Source organism: Rhinatrema bivittatum, chromosome 4 (genome assembly GCF_901001135.1).
Source record: "Rhinatrema bivittatum chromosome 4, aRhiBiv1.1, whole genome shotgun sequence".
NCBI classification, from domain to species: domain Eukaryota; kingdom Metazoa; phylum Chordata; class Amphibia; order Gymnophiona; family Rhinatrematidae; genus Rhinatrema; species Rhinatrema bivittatum.
Genome location: NC_042618.1, coordinates 141,002,318 through 141,021,356, shown reverse-complemented (window position 1 = coordinate 141,021,356; position 19,039 = coordinate 141,002,318). Strand labels below are relative to the sequence as shown.

The 19,039-nt window shown below is 43.8% G+C and overlaps 1 protein-coding gene across 2 annotated transcripts in view; it reads right to left on the bottom strand.

Moving 5' to 3' along the window:
* Nucleotides 1-19,039, bottom strand: part of FOXA1 (forkhead box A1) — a 79,676-nt gene that overhangs the window by 49,247 nt on the left and 11,390 nt on the right. The window contains exon 3 of one of the 2 annotated variants that reach the window (XM_029598903.1): nt 2,058-2,176. The exons of the other annotated variant lie outside the window; for it this stretch is intronic. Within the exon in view, the coding sequence (XP_029454763.1) occupies nt 2,082-2,176 (95 nt within the window). The 3' untranslated portion in view covers nt 2,058-2,081. Of the gene's footprint in view, nt 1-2,057; nt 2,177-19,039 lie in introns of those variants that run through there. 2 annotated transcript variants of the gene reach the window in all.

The following is a 19,039-nucleotide window of genomic DNA, read 5'->3' as shown; positions in this document are numbered from 1 at the left end:
ACCTGGTTCATTAAATCAGTTATGGCTCCATCTGTTACTTGTATAACTGTGGTGATTGTAGAGCTAATATAAGAAAACGAGTGTTGACTCCCAAAACATGAAATCGCAAACAGTATAAAGGCATCAAAGCCCCCCCCCCCCCAAGGATTACAGTGCAGAGAATCGCAAACAGCACAAACTTGACTATACCCACAAGGCATGCAGTGTGGGGAACTGCAAACAGCACAAAGGTATCTAAACCACCAAAGTAAGTAGAGCAATCCATTTCAAACAGCACAAAACTGTCTAAATGACCAAGGTGAGGAGTATGATCCATCACAAATAGGACAAAGGTTTTTCAACCACCAAGTTTTGGTGTATCACAACTATCACAAAGTTGTCTAAATTGCCAAGCTGAGAATTACAGTGAATCACAAACAGCACAAGGTATCTAAACCAGCAAAGGATAGAATGTAGTGAATTGCAAACAGTACAAATGTGTCTAAATGACCAAGGTAAGGAGAATGGTAAATTACAAACATCAAGAAGTCCTAGACAGGCTTTGACAGCAATGCAGAAAACTATAAAAGAGGAGGGGTGGGAGGAGAAATTTGTATTTTTGTGAAATACACACTACTCCCCTATGCCTTAGCCAGCAGCACCTGGATGAGAATATAGCATTGGCTGTACAGGTTAGGAATGACCTTCCTATTAAATGTAATCATGGAAGGGACTTTGTAATTTGGGGCTAACACCTGCATCAGATACTCAAAATCCACATTCTCCACTACCTACAGTGGCTGGTCATCAAGGGCATCATTTCTCTGATGCTCCTCATTACAACTTTTGATGTTGCCTGCCTCTTGCCCCGGGATACTGTTACTGAACACCACCCCATTTTCTCCATGGTGAATTGCCACTTTGGACACATGACAAGGAGTTGCTGGCCTGCCATCTGGCTGGAAGGAGCTATGTGATCAGATTCAGGAAACGTCTTCCTCTTTTCAACCCCTTTCATCTGGCTTTTATCTGGAATTGCAGAATGGGCCACCAAGCTAGTACAGCCACCCTCCTGTGATGCCAATGGTAGTAGGTGCTGCTTCTCCAGGTGATATTCCATGCCAGTGTTTGTCGGATACCCAATTTGCTTCCTTCGATTTGTATTCTTTGTGCAGTGGATACACAGAGCAAAACATAGGTCCTCCCTCACTTGGAAGTGCGTACAGATCAATTATTTCCTGCACAATCCCTTCTCCTCATCCTTGGGGATGGATGCTGGCACAGGAGTTGAGGTACAGGGTGGACCCTGAGGAACAATGCCAGGGGCATCACCCATGTTCCCTACCTGCACTTCCTACTGCTCCTCACCACTCTCAGTTTCCTCTATCTCCCCTGTCAATTAACTGGATGCTAAGACGCTATTGTATACTCCTCCCAAATTTTCTTCAGTATCTTGTGATTCAGGGCATCCCATTCAAAATGTTTCATCCAAATCAGTTGATGAAAATACTGCCTTCATAGTCTCAGTGATAATAAATAAAAAAAAGAAAAGTGCTACTTATTTTGAGCATTGCTCTTCTACCCCTGTTGCCCTATACTGTCTGCCTTAGATGACACTCCTACCTTTTCACTCTACTCCAAAACTAGAGGGGGAGAAACAGGCAGTGGTGACACATGCTCTCTAAATTTCAGTTACTTCTGCATTGAGCTGCCTTCCTTTACTGTCATTCTGTACTTAAAGAAGTCCCTCTTCAATTTAGGTACAGGACTACCTGTTGAAAGAGTGAACCTTGGACCGAGATGAATTTGACACTACCTGCAGGGAAGGGCCCTGCAGGACCTCGTCATCGGGAGGTGGAATTGACCCAACAGGTCCTTCACTAATACCAGCCCCACAGGTTGAGCCCTTGAGTGCCGGGGCCGGTTGGATTAGGCGCAGGTCTCCGATGGCAAGGATTCCAACAAAGACTGAGGCTAGCAGTCGAGATGATATCCACAATAGTAAGGCAGGTGGCAAGCAAAGTCAAGGCATTCCAGGAGTCAAGGCTGGCAGCGATCCAGCAAAGTCCATAAGACATACCAGGAGTTGAGGCAGGTGGCCATCAAGCGAAGTCCAGAAGAGGTCCAAGAACAGCCAGGGTCAGTCCAACAGGAGACAAGGTCAAGAGCAAACGGAGGTCAAGGTAAAAGAGGTAGTCTGGAGGGAAAACAAGACAAAGACTTAGAGTCTGGAACACGGAGTCAGGAACAAGGAGTCAGGAACATGGAGACAGCTACTCCAAGGAGTTCAAACTGTTGCTGAGGCATTTAATACAGGTCTGAATGGGCCTTATATAGTAAGGCCTAGGTGATGTCATCAGTGGGCGCCATGGGAGGTTTCCTGCCGTGGGCCCTTTAAATTAGGGCAAGACACGCCCACATGCCTAGAGACTCTCACACAGTTGAGCTGGCATTCCCAGCCTGGCACGGCCCATTGTGCATGGCGGCCTGCTGCGACTGTAGCCAGGGGGGTCATTGCCGCATCGGCGGTCTCTCCGCCACCCAAAGTCCCTGGTAAGAGTGGACAGCCACAGGATAGTCCCATGGCCATTCAAGCGCAACAGTACCTGCTCTTCTCTTTTTTTATTTCACATAATAACATGTAATTTCTTCTATTTAGAAAACATTACATAATCTTTCCTATAATCACATCTTTACTTACTTCAACATAACAATTTGAAACAAAATTCTTTACAATGGATTATGTTCCTAAATATAAGAATTTGGGGGCTTGAAAATTCTAAGCGAAAGCAACATATATTCAAATATAGGTATATGATAGGGGAGTTTTGCTCTTAACTAATAGTTGATCCGTCCCTGGGAGTAGTTTGTGAGTGTCCTAGCAGAAACTCCTTCAGTTGGTCTGGCTCAAAAAATACATAATTATTATTTAAATATCAAATACAACATTTAGAAGGATATTTTAGTATATATCGAGCACCCAAACTGAGGACCCTTTCTCTCATTGCTAAGAACTCTTTTTTTCGCACTGTGTTTTTTAAATTATATCAGGGTATATCCAGATTTGGGCACCGTAGAAGGAGGTTAATCTATTTCTCAAGAATAATTTCAAAACATGATTTCGTTCAGAAATGAAGGCAAATGTTACCAACATCGCCTTCCTAGTTTTAATTTCTGTATCAACTGATAATTCTAGCAAGTCAGTAATGTTCATAGAAGAAACATGCCTCTCTTCAGCTTCAACTTCAGAGTCCGGTTGAGGAAGGTAATAAGCCTTAGTACAAACTGGCAGTATCAGGTATTTTCAAAATTTCTTTCATATATGTTTTAAACAATTCCATTGGAGCTATCATGCATACAACTGGAAAGTTTATTACTCTTAAATTCAACATTCTCTGATTATCGAATTCATGTCTTCTGATTTTATAAGATTTTGTTGAATATCCTCCATTTTTTGTAATTTTTGTTCATGATTTTCTATTTTTTGATTAAAAGTTCCAATAAGGTTGTTATTAATTATTGTCTGGTTTTTTGCTTCCATTGTCATCTGATCGATTACTTTTAAGGATTTTTCAATTGCTTTTAAATCTAGCCAAACATTTCCCAATGTTATTTCCTCTGGAGGGCCCAAGTTTATACTCACTGAGGCTGGTTCTGTCAGGGCGTTTCTCACCTCCCTGGGACGTGCCGTATGCATCAAATCGCTCCCTGCTGGTACCGGAGCTTGTTCCTGGCCACCACTTCCTGTGGGGTTCGGTTGTCACATCAATCGGCTCGCTTCTCAACTCAGGGAAAGCTCTCTTCCCCCTATCCCAGGGGTTCCCTGTGTCTCCTCCAAGAGCTTGCGATGCTGCAAGCTCTGAATCATTGTTATTCCTGCAGGCTCCTCAATTGATGCCGGATGCTTCAGCCGCATCGGCTCACCTGAGCTCAGCGTGACATCTAAGGTCAGGGGGGATGGAATTCGCTCCTCCGTCATCCCCCCAGTGACCAGCCCTTTGGGTGTTTCAGCAGCTTCCGTGAAGAAGCCCTCGATGCGCCTCTAAAGGGGATCCAGTATGGGTGAGCTTGAAATTGCTCCCCGTATGCTTAGTGTGTGGCATTAAGTTATTAGGAAATTTCTTTAGGAAAAAGAGTGCAGTGCTGCTTCACTCACATCCTATCAGGCGGCCATCTTGCCCCCAGTACCCATTCTTTTAAGCCCTCCCCCTGGGGTTTTCTTGGGATGGGCTACATGGAATGCTTTAAGAAGATCCTTATCCATGATATGTGGGGCAGGCTCCCAGATATTCTCCTCCGGGCCATATAACTCCCAAGAGAATAAGTACTCCCATTTCTTTTTCTGCCTTCAGACATCCAGGACCTCCCTCACTTGGTACACCTGATCCTCTTCTGTAGATACTTCTGTGGGTTCAGGAATCCTCTGGGTTGGCCAAGACAAAACTAGGGGCTTGAGTAGAGAAACATGAAATAAATTGTGAATCTTCATGGAAACTGGTAAACGTAGATGATAGGTTATGGGCCCTATTTGATGGATAATAGGAAAAGGCCCAATGTAGCCCAGTGCCAGTCTCATAAAGATACTCTGAGCCAGATATAGTGAGTACTTAACCAAACCCTGTTCCCAATCTTGAATCATGGGGCAGGTCTTCGTTGGGTGTCAGTTGTCTCTTTTGCTCTCAAGGCAACCTTCTGGATCATTGCCTCCATTCAGACCCCAACTCCTGTAGTTCCTGTGCTGTTAATTGGGGTGCTGGAGATGTGGCAGATAGCAGGATCGGTAGTCTCCCATATGCTATCAAAAACAGGAATGATCTGGTGTTGCTGTTGATATGGGAATTGTGTGAAAATCCTGCCCATGGGAGAAGAGTAGCCCAGTTGTACTGGCGTTCATTAATGAAAGACCTGAGGAAGGCTTTTATAGTGCGGTTGGTCCGTTCCACCTGACTGTTGGCTTATGGGTGGTACGCCGTGGTAAAATCCAGTGTAATATTGAATTTAAGGCATAAAGAATGCCAGTACTTGACACTGAATTGGTCACCTCTATCCAAGGCAATGTGCCGACGTAGTCCATGTCGGCGGAAGACATGGGTTATAAACAACCTAGCCAATTCGGTTGCAGAGGGTAGGCCAGGAAGGGCAACAAAGTGCGCCATTTTAGAACACTGGTCCATTACGACCCAGATAATGTGGAAGTCATTAGAGAGGGGGAGGTCCACCACAAAGTCAGTGGAAAAATGGGTCCAAGGTTCCTTGGGGGCTGGCAAGGTCATCCCACCATAGGTTTTTGCTGGGTGCAGGTCGGACAAGAGCCACATAGGCCTTGACACCTCTTTGCATATGGGGCCACAAGTAATACTGCTAGAGGAGTGCGAGAGTCTGGGCTCGACCAGGATGGCCTGCTACACGAGAATTGTGGGACCATTCCAAAACCTTTTGTTGGAGACATTGTGGAACTACTGTCTTTCCTAGAGGGATGGTCATGGAGGTAGCCAGGAGGATTTGCGACTGGTCAGTGAGGTGTCCAGGTGAATCAGGTGTGTCCTCTACCTTGAAGGCCTGGGATAGGATGTCTGCCCAGGTCTTCTTGGTTGACGGTCTATATCTCACCTCACAGTTGAAGTGGTTGAAAAACAGGGACACCAAGCTTGGCAGACATTCAAATGTAGGTATGGTGGAGATGTTCTAAATTTTTATGATCAGTGAAAACTGTGATATGGTGATGTGCTCCTTCCAAGCATTGTCACCATTCTTCGAGTGCCACCTTTATGGCCAGTAATTCCTTGTCCTCAATGCTATACTTTCATTCGGCAGGAGAAAATATCTGAGAGAAGAAGGAGCATGGATGGAGGACCCCTGAATCTGAGTGTTGTCTCAGTGTGGGATCAGGATGGCAGAGGCAGGGTACTTGGAGGAAGGCTTGTTTTAATTTGGCCTCCAGAGGCCAGTCCTTGGTATTTGCCCCTTTTTTGGTGTGCTCCATGAGAGGTACGGCGATCTGGGAGTAATTGGGAATAAAGTGTTGGTAGAAGTTTGCAAATCCCAAAAACATTTGCAGAGGATGGAGGCTGGAGGGCTGTGGCCAGTTCCGAATTCAGTCTACCTTCTCAGGGTCCATGTGGAAGCCACTGCTAGAGATTATGTATCCCAGGAAGGGTAAGCTTTCCTTTTAAAAAATGCACTTCTCAAGATTGGAAAACAGCTTATTAGCACGAAGGCATTGGAGGACTTGCCAAATGTCCCGGTGATGAGAAGGAAGATCTTTGGAGAAAAAGAGAATGTCATCAAGATAGCTTACAATGCAAACATACAAGAGGTCTCTGAAAATATCATTCATCATGTTTTGAAATACCGCAGGGGAATTGCACAGACCAAAGGGCATTACCAGGTATTTGTAATGGTCATCCTACATGTTGAACGCCATTTTCCATTTGTTTCCTGACTTAATACGGATAAAGTTGTATGCTCCCCAGAGATCAAGTTTAGTAAATATCCTATCTCCTTGATGATGATCGAGAAATTCGGAAATAAGAGGCAAGGGGTAGTGATCCTTCTTCATTATTGCGTTTAGACCCCAGTAGTCTATATATAGTCGTAGCATACCGTCCTTCTTTGACACAAAGAAGAATCCTGCCCTGGCCGGGGATATGAATGGTTGGATGAACCCTCGCTCAAAGTTCTCCTGGATATACTGAGCCATAGCTTTAGTTTTGGGTAGAGACAGAGGATATACCCTCCCCCTAAGTAGAGTAGTGCCGGTATAAGATTGATGGCACAACTGAAGGATTGATGCTCCGATACGATCTCTGCTTTCTTCGAGAACACATCCAGACAATCAGTGTACTGCGATGGTATTCCCCTGGAAGTCAAGGCTAGTGGAATAAGAGGGGGAAGGGCCAAACTTGAGAAAGACATGAGGTTTGGCAGTGAGGACCCCACCTTGTTAGTTGCTGGGTTCCCCAGTCGAAATTGGGAGAATGAAGTTGCATCCAGGGCAATCCCAGCACAATCGGGTGTACAGCCTTCTCAATGATGAACAAGGTTATCTCCTCTACATGTAGGACACCAGTCTGGAGGTGTAGTGGAGCAATCATTGAAGTGATCTGGCCTGGAAGGGGTTCCCCATAGATGGAAGAGATTATTAATGGTGAGTCCCTGGGAAGCATGGGTAGCTTCAGGTGATCAACCAGGGCCAACATGATGAAATTCCTCCCTGCACCGGAATCCACTAGTGTGAGGGTGGAGAATACGTGATCTTCCAAGATGATTTCCACGGGAAGAGTAAGTTGGGGAGTGGGAATAGTATAGCCTAGGGACATCTCCCCACTGGCTCCTAGGCTCAGCAGTTTCCCTGTTTCGTGGGTCATTGTGCCAGAAGATGCCCCTTCCCTGCACAGTAAAAATAAAGTCCCAGGGTATGGCAATGGTGCTTCTCCTCCAACATGATGTGGCTCTGCCTGAATTGCATGGATTCTTCCAGATGGGCTAAAGAGGTGTTGTCACCAGAGCTGGTGTACGGGGATGTGAGAATGACTGAGCCATTGGCACCTGCCTGCATGGTGCTCGCAGCTCCCAAGCCCACTGTTGAAGGTGCTGGTCAATCGTCCCAGTCAGATCTTTGAGGGCATCTAGGGAATCAGGTAGCTCTCTGGTGGCTAGCTCATCTTTGATTTGGAAGAACAGTCCTTCTAAAAAATACTCTGAAGATTGTCCTCCCGCCAGTTTAGTTCCATGGCCATAGTGCGGAACTCGATGGCATAATCCATCAGGGTCTGGAGTCTTGCTGCAGTTACAGCAGATCCAATCTGACAATAGCTAGATGACCTGGCTCATCAAATACCTGCTTAAAGGCATTGACAGATTGTTATAGGTCCAGAAGTAATGCGTCTCCATGCTCCTAGTGAGGGGAGGCCCAGGCTAAAGCTTTCCCATCAAGAAAAGAGAGAATGAAGGTGGTTTTAATAGTATTGCTGGAAAACTGGGCGGGCTGGAGAGAGAAGTACATAAAGCACTTATTTAAAAATCAAAAGCATTGTCTCGGATCTCCCGCATACCTGGGTGGTACTGGAAGACATACTGCTGGAGGAGCCGCCATAGTTACAGGTGTCGCCAGAAGATCAGCGCTTGTTAAAGTCATGGTGGCATCAAGATGGGCTCTTAAGACGTTCCATCTAGCTTGCCAGTGCCTTCAGGAATTGTTGCTGCTGCTGGATCTTCTTAGCCAGGCCCAGGATGGCTTGGATACCTGAGTGATCTGCCGGGTCCATGACCTCAGTGAACTGTTCTGAGAGTGGACCCTTGGACCAAGATGAAGTTGACGTTACCTACAGGGAAGGCTCTGCAGGTCCTCATCATCAGCAGGCGGAACTGACCGGAGCAGAGATCCAACAGGACCTTCACCAGTACCAGCCCTCGTTCCCCGCAGGTTGAGCCAGTGGGTGCCGGGGCCGGCTGGACTTAGGCTCGGGTCTCTGATAGTGAGGATTCTGACGAAGACTGAGGCTAGCAGCCGAGATGATATCCACAGTAGAACAGTAGATGGCAAGCAGAGTGAAGTCCAGAAGATGTACCAGGACAGCAGCAGGCAGCAGTCAAGCAAAGTCCAAAAGAGGTCTGAATCAGTCCAAAAGGAGACGAGGTCAAGAGCAAACCAAGGTCAAGACCAAAGAAGCATTCGGAGGGAAAACAAGACAAAGACTTGAAGTCAGGAACACGGAGTCAGAAACACGAAGACAGCTATTCCAAAGAGTTCGACCTATTGCTGAGGCATCTAATGTAAGTCTGGACGAGCCTTATATAGTGAGGCATAGTTGATGTAATCAGTGGGTGCCACAGGAAGTTTCCCACCAAGGGCCCTTTAAATTGGGGTGAGACATGCGCACCTAAGGACGCTCGCACAGTTGAGTGGCATGGCCCATCATGCGTGGTGGTCTGCCGTGCCAGAGGCCGGGGGGGGGGTCATTACCACATCGGTGGTCTCCCCACCACCCAGAGTCCCTGGTAAGAGCGGCCAGCTGCTGGATAGATCTTTCTTATTGATGCCAACTCTGCCAATCCTTCCAATATTCCCTTTCCCTCCTCTGCCTTTCCCTGACATGATGGAATTTGTCACTGCCTACTGGGTTATTTTTATATTACAAACAATGTTTCTTTATTGGTACCATATATGTAATCCCACTGATACCACTCTGCTGTGTGTGTGGAGAACTATCTGTCAAACACACACAGACAGTACAGTGTTGTGTGGCACACTATGCTGTGTGCAGCACTGTGCAGGTATGCAGTAGTACTGACATAGATGCCACAGACAAAAAAATTATTGGCAGCCTCTTCTCTTCGATTTCTGTGCACTGCTTGCTCACTGGTGTCCAGAGAAGGATAGAGAAGATTACAAACATTGCCAGTGCCATACAAAGATTTTTTTTTAAACTCTGTGAGAGCTTTCTCCTAGGATGTCCTTCTCTGACCAAAAGCTAAAAAGGATTACAGAGCTTCTTGCACATGTCCAGACTTCAGGGTGGAAGAGGATCAATGTACTTGATCCAGATGGCAGCAATAGGGTAGCTTAGAAAAGCGCTTTAATGTGATTTGCTGTGTGTTTAGTTTCATTGGCAATGTGCCCAGAGTCAACTCTGACAAGGTAGTGAGGTCACATATGACACACAAGGAAGGGACGGCTGCTATTAGTTACTTGCATCTGTTAGCACTGCCATAGATTTCAGTGGGCCACAGAAATCAACAGGGAGCAAAAACGAATGGGATACACATGCATTTTATTTATAACATATATGAATTTCATTTTTTTTTTAAACATATCACTTGAATTCCTAGTTTAGCTCTTTCATTGGTTAGTGAAAACAATCACATCAGGTGAAGGATGGTCTACTGTTTAAGGTTGTAAAAATAAATAAATAAGAAAAAGAAATGTCTTCAAAAGAATTTGCCCAGGCAATAAAGGATTTCCCTGGCTGAGTGTTGCCCTACCCTTAGCAGCTAAAATTATGTGCCCTGTTTCACAGCAATGTGTATATCTAGCTATGACTGAAAGAGGTGGGCCTGAGGGTGGGGTTAGAAAAAGGAAGTACACAAGGAGAATTAATTTTGAACTCCCCACACATGTTTTATCATGTGCACTCTAGTCTGTTCCTGCTGGGAAGCAGGTTCAAACTCCCCAGATACCTTTGTATCTAGGGTTACTGCTAGCCCCAGATTTTTAAAAAGGGGAACTCCACAGAGCATTTCCCTTTGAAAATTATCCTGCAAATCCATAATTTTCAATGTATGCACAGACCTGAAAGCTGCTCACAGGCTTCCAAAATTGGCCCCTTAATGACTGGGAAACTAATGACTGGTGCTTTAGGATATATCTTCCTTTGTTAATCATCATCTTTTTTTATGACAAGCTTTTCAACCAAGAGAGTTTAAAAAGAGTTACAATAATCATCAAGTACAATGTCTCAGAACAGGAGGTAAAAAAAATGAATATAACCACATTGTTTGTATTTAGATACAAACTCAGAAAAGGGGATACAGTGTGTCCCAGGGGTAGCAGGGGATAGACTATAGCAGATTAGAGTCAGTGATTTGTTTAGTAGATCTGGTCAGACAATCTTGCTCAGGTGGAGAAGGGCTCTTTTATTAATCCAGAGAGATACAGATGTGAGGGTCTAAGTGAAGGTTTTAGAGGTTCAGAAAAGTGATTGCAGAGGTTAATGACTGGTACCAAAAGCTGCCTCATACACAGGACTGGTCCAAGGGCATTAGGCGCCCTAGGCAAACCACCTGCCTTGCGCCTGTCCTCATCCCCCAGTCCAGGCCCAGGATCTGGCACCAACTTCATTCACTCAGACAGGCTCCTTGTTTCATTCACACATGCACCCTTACACAGGTTCCCTCCTCTCTCTCACTAACACCATTGCTCTCTCAATCACATGCAATCCCTCTCACTCACACACACAAACAGAAGCCCACCAAGACTCTGCTTCTCTCAACCGCAAGCAGGATGGGCAGTTGGGCACTGCTTGCGGCTCACCGAATCTCTGCTTCTCTCGATCGCGAGCAGGATGGGTGCAGCTCACAGCCCACCGAGGGTCTGCATTTCTCAGCTGCGAGCAGGATGGATGCTGCTTGCGGCCTGCTGAGTTTCTACTCCTCTCAGCCTTGAGCGAGATAGGCTCTGCTTGCGGCCTGCCGAGTCTCTACTCCTCTCAGTCGTAAGTGGGATGGGTTTTGCTCGTGGACCCACATGGCTGCTCTTTGCTGCCCCCAATGGCTGGCGCCTCAGATGACCACCTAGTTTGCCTATTGGAATGCCCCAGCCCTGCTCCTACAGCCGTGTTTTTAATAGCTTTCTGAAAGATAAGATATCCTTATATAAGGAGGCAAGGAGTTCCAAAGGGTGGGAGCAGAGACTGCAAGAGTTCTATTTCTGTAATGCTGAGGCAAATGGTTGTCAAAGATAGGGTTATATGTCAGGCTTGCAAAAGTGACCATAGATAGAGGGCTCAGGATCAATACCTTTTCAGTGCTATCATTGTCAATCTCTCTCTCTCTCTCTCTCTCTCTATATATATATTTATATATATCAATCTCTTTATTATTATGTAGGTATTTGTATGTGTGTGTGAGTGCACATCTATATATATATATGTAATGTGCTTAGGCTTAGAGGATGTTGACAGGCGGGGACTGGAGGAGTGAGTGCTAGTACACATATGCACGCCACCAGCTACTGACCAGCATATATGTGTACCTCAAAATGTCCACAGATATATCCTGAGGTACATGCATAGCCTGGAACATACACATGGCTGTATGCTTGGTAGGCACTGGGGTGCACATGGCACAAATATGCATGTACCCCCCCATTGCTTAACACTAGATGCCACTGGAGTGGAAGGAGACTGGGGGGAGGGGGGGGGGGGGCTGCAATATCTACCCTTGGAATCCTGCCAGGTACTTGTGACCTGGATTGGCCACTGTTGGAAACAGGATACTGGGCTTGATGGACCCTTGATCTGACCCAGTATGGCATGTTCTTATGTTCTAAGCCATGGGGCAGCAATATTGGAGGGAGCCTGAGAGACAGGTAGAAGGGGGGGGGGGGGGAAGGGGAGCAAACGACGGGTGCTTGGATCAGGTCAGGCAGGGTGGGAGAGTGCTCTAACTGAGCTGGGAGGGGTGTCTTGGGCAGAAGTGATGGCAGAAGGTCAGAGTGTGAGGGGGTCAGGGGAGAGGGGAAGGGAATATTGGGATTGGGCTGAGGAGGAAGAAAGGCAGTGCTGGGATTGGACTGGGGATAAGGGAAGGGAGTGCTGGAGTGGGCTGGGAAGGGTGGGGTTGGAGTGTGCTCAGGCCGGGCTGGGGAGGGTACAGTGAATAGGGGCCTCTGGGGAATTGCATCAGGTTTCAACTAGTGTATATATACAATATATAATATGTAGCTTGATAATGATTGTACTGAAAATGAATTGATCCTGATAGAGAGCAATGTGAGCAACATAGCGGCTTATTGGATGACAATTGTTAATCACAATAGGATAAACCTAGAAAATCAGAGTAAAAGACAAAATCTGCAATTATTTAGCCAATCAAATGTGAGAAAAAGAGTGAGAAAGTGTGTATATACACACACACACACAGAGAGAGAGAGAGATAGACTATATTGTTCCAAAGAAAAGAAAGGACAAATGCTACTTTGGTGTTTTACTTCTTGAGTGATTAGATGCTACTTTTGATTGAGAGATAACCCTGCTAATAGATTTTGCAGAAAGCCTCCAACACAGTGTCCCATGCTTATCCGCGCATCAAAAGAAGATGAAGCTGATTAACCATTTTGAAACCAATCGGATGATGAGAAGACTACAAAACAACTTTTTATATGCTTTAATTAAAACCGTGTTCCTGCAGCCTATAGCTGAATAGGGCTTTGGGAGTGGGTGGCTGATCCTGTTGCTATAACAACGCCAAATCTTTCATGCCTTTTCTTCCTAATAGACTTCCTCTATCTGACTGACCATTGATTTACATGTGCACTCAAGCGTTAGAACTTTCTCTCTGCACTCCGTGCAATCCTGTCACCCCTTTCATCAGCACCAGCTTCCTGCATCAAGCAAGCTTGCCATCCTCCTAGATTCAGGTCTTCGGCCACCCCTCCATCAGAGCCTTCCTATTTCTGTCTAGCACTGATGCCATCTCGCCATCGGAACCTTTCTCCTGCATCCTACCGTTCTGTCCTGCCATGCCTTTCCTCTTCTTTTTTTTTTTTCTTTCCCAGCTGCACGGTCCCCTGCTCCAAACCTATAGACAAAGAGGCTTTCCAATCACGCAGGCATTCCAGGACTTTCTCACTTTGCAACTTTGAGAGCCTGACTTTTCCCCTAATCCTTCCTTTGATTTTTTTTTTTTTTTTTTTTTTTGCTAACCCTAAAATCATTTATCCTAGAAATCACATCGAAGCACAAAGGAAACTAGATAAATATTAATAATTTGGATGCGGGAGTATTTTAAAGACATGGATGATAACATTTCCCACTGGTTTTAGAAATGCTGCCTTTCCATTATTGTTTCTTTTATATTTCTTTATGTTTTCATGTATTTTCGTGCGATGATTATTGAGATGTATAATCTATGGCTGTTGAATGTATTCTATTTCCAGGTCCTGACATAATACTGATATATGACGTCAAAGCTTTAAAGATATTAACACAAATATTGCACAGATTGTGTTATCATAGATTTGCTTACTAATGAGGAACAAATATATTTGTTTACTTAAATATATCATCATAATTGTAAAATGATATTTTATTTGGAAAAAAAATAATAAAATGAAATTCTTAAAAACTTGCACGACTAAACCTCAATTCCCTAAAGAGGGCTGTGAACCACTTATCTGGGACATGACATAAATTTCTCTTATTCCAGCTCTTCGTATCGGCTGTGTTGTTGACTTTAGACACTTTGAGTGGAGTGCTGACATCAACAGCACCGAAAGACAATCGTCTATGAATTTAGATGCAGATCTGCTGTGACCATAGACTCTATGGTCACAGCAGATCTGCATCTAAATTCATAAAAGGTTCTGCCAGGTGTTCCTGATATCGGCACTCTGACCAGCAGGAAAGATAAACGAATTCATGCCACTGGGATAATAATAAAAAGTTCAATAATGAATTGTTGGTAACCTTTAACCGTGCATATGCCTGCGTTTCACTCTTAAATTGAAATTTACTGTTATCTTTCATTTATTTCATGTTTTACCTTGTTGCTACATTTTATTCTTGAGCTTGAATATGTACCTTAAATTGTAACCGGCACATTATATAAAAGAACTGATGATATAGCACCATGATTATATTGATTTTTATACAAGATAAATGCATAGGTTAGTTTTCTCTACAGGAAATCTGGCATTTCATTTGGGCAAATATATGTCACGCATTGATACCGTAACACTTAATAACAATAATATAATCCTTTCTTCATCTTGCTATTATTTTTAATTATGTTAAATAAGTATCGTGACGCCTGCCTTAGGGAGCTGGCAAACGAAACATACGCGATTATATTTGGAAAAGTTGCATATTTGCTACTTTCAAAAAAGATGTCCACGGGCAGAGAATGGAGGTAGCCTCTGGAAACCGGGCCGCCCAGTTGTAATTGACCTTTCCAAGTTCCACTTTGAAACTATGCGTTGAGACTTGGGGCGGGTCAGCGCTTGGTTTATTAGATGGTCAACAGAGTAATTTTATAGAGTCCCTTCCCCGCACTTTTGTCCTGAGAACTGGGCAATTAAAATTATAAACAGAAGCAATTTCTATTGATTCCTCACCACCCACACTCCCCCAGGTTGGACATTATAAACCCAGTGAAATTAAATCTGAGTAATATTAATATTAAGGTGCAGAGGGTGAAAAATGCGTCGGCTCCAAAGTAGTCCAGTCCAGATCTACCCCAAAATGAATTTTTATGAGCATGAGATAAAACAAATCTGGGGCTGAATTTATTAACGCTTCCTCGACCGAGGCTTTGATTGAGGAAAGATTAGGTCAAGAGTACGAGGGTTGGGATCTGGCGCGCTAGGGATGCTTCTCTGCCAAACTGCGGAGAAAGAGCAGGTTCCCATCCGATTTTAGCCCGTAGCATTCTGTCATGTTTCTCGCATTCTTGTTACTTATTCTCGCCTTCTCCTTCCTTTCCTATTTCTGGAATGGCATTACTTTGCTCTTTTCGTTGACCGAGCACAATTGTGTTACTGGGGGATAATGAATGCAATCCCTATCAGAGTATTAGGAGATTCCTGGCCCTGTACGGAATGAAAAGCAGAGCCGCTCGGGCTGGGCCGCCTCCCTGATTGCTTGACTGTGTGTGGTGGGGGTGGGGAGAGAGTTGGGCTTTGTGCTTCACATTTTTGTCCATAAGGCTAAAGAAAGGACGGCGCCTTTTGATGGGGCGAATGAGAAGAGTCTCATAAGTTGAGCAACAAGTAGATGATCAAGTCTCCCACTTCCATGCTGCCTGTGGATAACATATGTCAGGCATTAATAGAAAGGCTGAAAGAGAGCAGGGATGAAGGGGGATGGGAGGTTAAAGAACAAGGCTTAGATTGACCAGTTCAAGACTTGCTTTCTTTTATAACGCTAACACTGCATATCAGAAGGACTTACTAAAATAAAAACGAAATTGAAAAAAAAAAGCATGCTTGCTTTGTTATTATTGGGATGTATTTTAGCGTGCAATTTATTAAATTAGGACATTTGAAAAGAATTGGCTTGATTTATTATAGCAATTTTAATACGGAGGAAGAAAATGATGAATCCACGTTTGAAGACGATACCTTATGTTTTATTCATTTTCGTTATCAAGTATTGCAAGCATAGACTGAAATGGTTAAGGAAAACGGCAAATCCGAGGACACCTTGAAACGTTATTTTAGCCATCGTGTTAATACTAATAGGTACATTTGAAACGTAATGATTAAATAAAACAAACGAATATTATGAAGATTAATTTTGATTCTTTTAACAATTCGGTTTTTTTCTAAAAAAAACAATTTACCGATGTTAATAGTTAAATGAGGTTCCTTAATACGGTTCTAGGGAAATATTGATAAAGTTTCAAGACCTAAGACTACAGTTAGCATCTTTTTTCGTACACTGTACAGCAGGAACATGAGCATTAACTGTTGTTTGGCACTTGGTAAAGTTATTTCAGAGTTCGGCATGGGAAAGTCCCGAGGCGATTACGGGAAGTTCGGGGGACCCTTTAAATCTGAATTTCACAGATCTGGCCTGGTTAAGAGGGGATGTCAACTTTTGTCAGCCTGAAAATATATGGAAATATATGAAATATATATGGCTCATATTTTGGAATGGACATAGAGGCAGGGAGGGAGAGAGACATATTTCAATTTCAAATATTTCGGTTCTGTAAGAAAACTGGGTAAGCAAAACCAGTTTTCTATGAAAGGGGGAATGAAGGGGGCCATATGTTTGGCGATTTGTCCTTTGAATCTGAACATGATCAAACGGTATAAGGAGAGCCAAAGTGTACACAAGTGCTTTGAACTATTCTTATATTTGTATGGTCTCCCAAAGTGATTCGCACGGACCTGACTTCTTACTGCTGCTTTCAGCTAGGAATATTGCACGTGTAGAAAAAAAAAAACAGCTTTCCAACAACTACATGGAGCGAGAATCTGGTAAAAGCAAACCAGCATCAACTCAGGAAAGCTTCATGAACAGAGGACAAATCGTAGACCCGCCGGGGCTCTCAGTGCCGCTGTATGTCAGGAGCGCGTCAGCAAGATGTTCAGGAAGAACTCGAAAGCTGGAAGCCTTGCTGTCAATTCCAGTTTCTGAAAACGGCAAACATTTTATTGTGTATTCTCCTGCTGATCTCTCTCCCTGGCTCGCAGGTGACGGCGCAGGCTGATGTTTATTCACAGAATGGGATCTAAAGGCGCCTGCGCTGCAGCCCACATTTGGATTCGTACAGTAAGTCATAAATCAGCCGAGTCAAATTGGTTTTAAATGAGCCTTTTTGGGCGGGAGGGGAGAGGGGAAGGAGGTGAGGTAAATAAGCCAATCTTTACTTGTAATCGAATGAAATGAAAGGTGATAAGAATCCCAGCTTCGTTATCTCCACTCCATTAACAATTACGGTGAAGCAGCCTCTTGGAAAAAAAAAATTGGCTACCACCGGCTGTGCGGTCCCAGGTCCACCCAAGAAAGAAATCGAGAAGAAGCCCCTTCGAAAACCAGGGCTGCATCAGAGAAAGTCTCTGACGGGCAAACGGCAGTACAAACTGAAGTTCAAACTGAAGTCTGCAGTAAGGAAGAGTTTTAATACCAAAGTCAACTTCCGTGTAGAACTATAAATATTTACCGTTTTTCAGTTTGCATGCTATAAATGCAACCCGCGGGCAAAACAAAAAATAGATTTTGGAAAAATGAGAGGCATTCTTTAAAAACTTGAAATCACCTGTACACAAACGTGATTCTATAGGAAGCATTCTCCCATAGGAACCGATCACCTGGACAATAGATCCTATATGGAACGTTTCACTGCATGTGCAGTATTGGATTCCATACAGATGAGTTGAAGATACTGTACATGCATTGTGCACCTCCTAGGCAAAGTAAACAATGAACATGGATCATTGTATCCCGTAAACCTATACATGTAGCTTTGTGCTTCATAGCAATGTCATTGTATCCAACAAAACAGTAAAGTGCCTGCATATAACGCTGCATCCGATGCACATTACAAAGTCTGCATGCATTTCTAACATTGTACTCGACAGGTAACGTATATCGATTCGTACACAGCAAAAGAGAGACCGGCGCATGTAACATGTCTGTACATGTCATATTGCATTTCACAGGAAACGTGTACTTGTTTCTGCCGTACGCTGTTCTAGCCGTAATCATAACAATGCGATCATCACTACAGCAGTTGCCCTTTCCAGCCACTCCTCCGTTTGCAGTGAGGCAGGCACGAGAGATCTGAAAGTGCGAAATGTTTATTCTCTTTTGTTTTGGAGATCTCTAATTCACACCGAATTTTTCATGTAAATTACGTATATCCCAAATATCTGCGATTGGATTTTCTCCTTACAAAATGATATTTTAAATTGTCAAAAACACTGTTTAACTCTTGGGCAGATTCCCAAAGACAACATGTTCTGCTGAACTCAGTGCAGCCTTTCTAAAAAAAATAAATAAAATAAAATAATATTTGTAATCATGTGAAAAGAGGAGGATGGATGTCTCTCTTTCAGAAGGAAGTTATAAGCTGTTGCCTGCAGTACCAAGGAACTTTATTTCTACAAATACCGAAATAAATATTTCCAATGCAAAAGACTTTCAAATATTGACTTTAATAAAACGATTTTGAGCACACGGCTATGTCGCCTTCAAGTGGGACTCAAATCTTATGGAAACTGAGTCCTGAAAACAAGGGTGAGACCTGGAGCTTTAATCTGTTCAACATGCCTTTATGTCTGTCTGTGGCAGAGGAAAAACGCAAAGACACAAAGACAGAATGCAACACACACACATAGGCACATATACTGGCAAATTCATACCATATAGTAATATGTAGTAAAATAGACGAAGGTAGATATATTAGGGTATACACACATAAAGGGAGAGAGGTACAATTGAGATAGAAATATATAGTAAAATATACATACTGAGAAATAAACAGGTGAATACAGAAATACATATGAGACGGTAAAAACACACAGAAGGAAATACTTATGCACACAGATACATAAATATAATTGTACATGGAAGAGAGAAAGAAAACACACATAAAGACATGTGAAACACATTACTCACACGCAAAGCACAGAGCATGGTAAATAGCTGCAGACAACATACAAACCTGTAGGCACAGATAGGGTACAACATTTCAAAATACAAATATGCACATATATTAGACGCAAACTTGCAGAGAGGCAGGCATACTGATGTGATTAGCACAGTTGGGTACAGGCAACATAGGGCTGGGGGGGGAGGGGGGGGGTGAATTTTAAGTCCGGTGGAGATTAGCT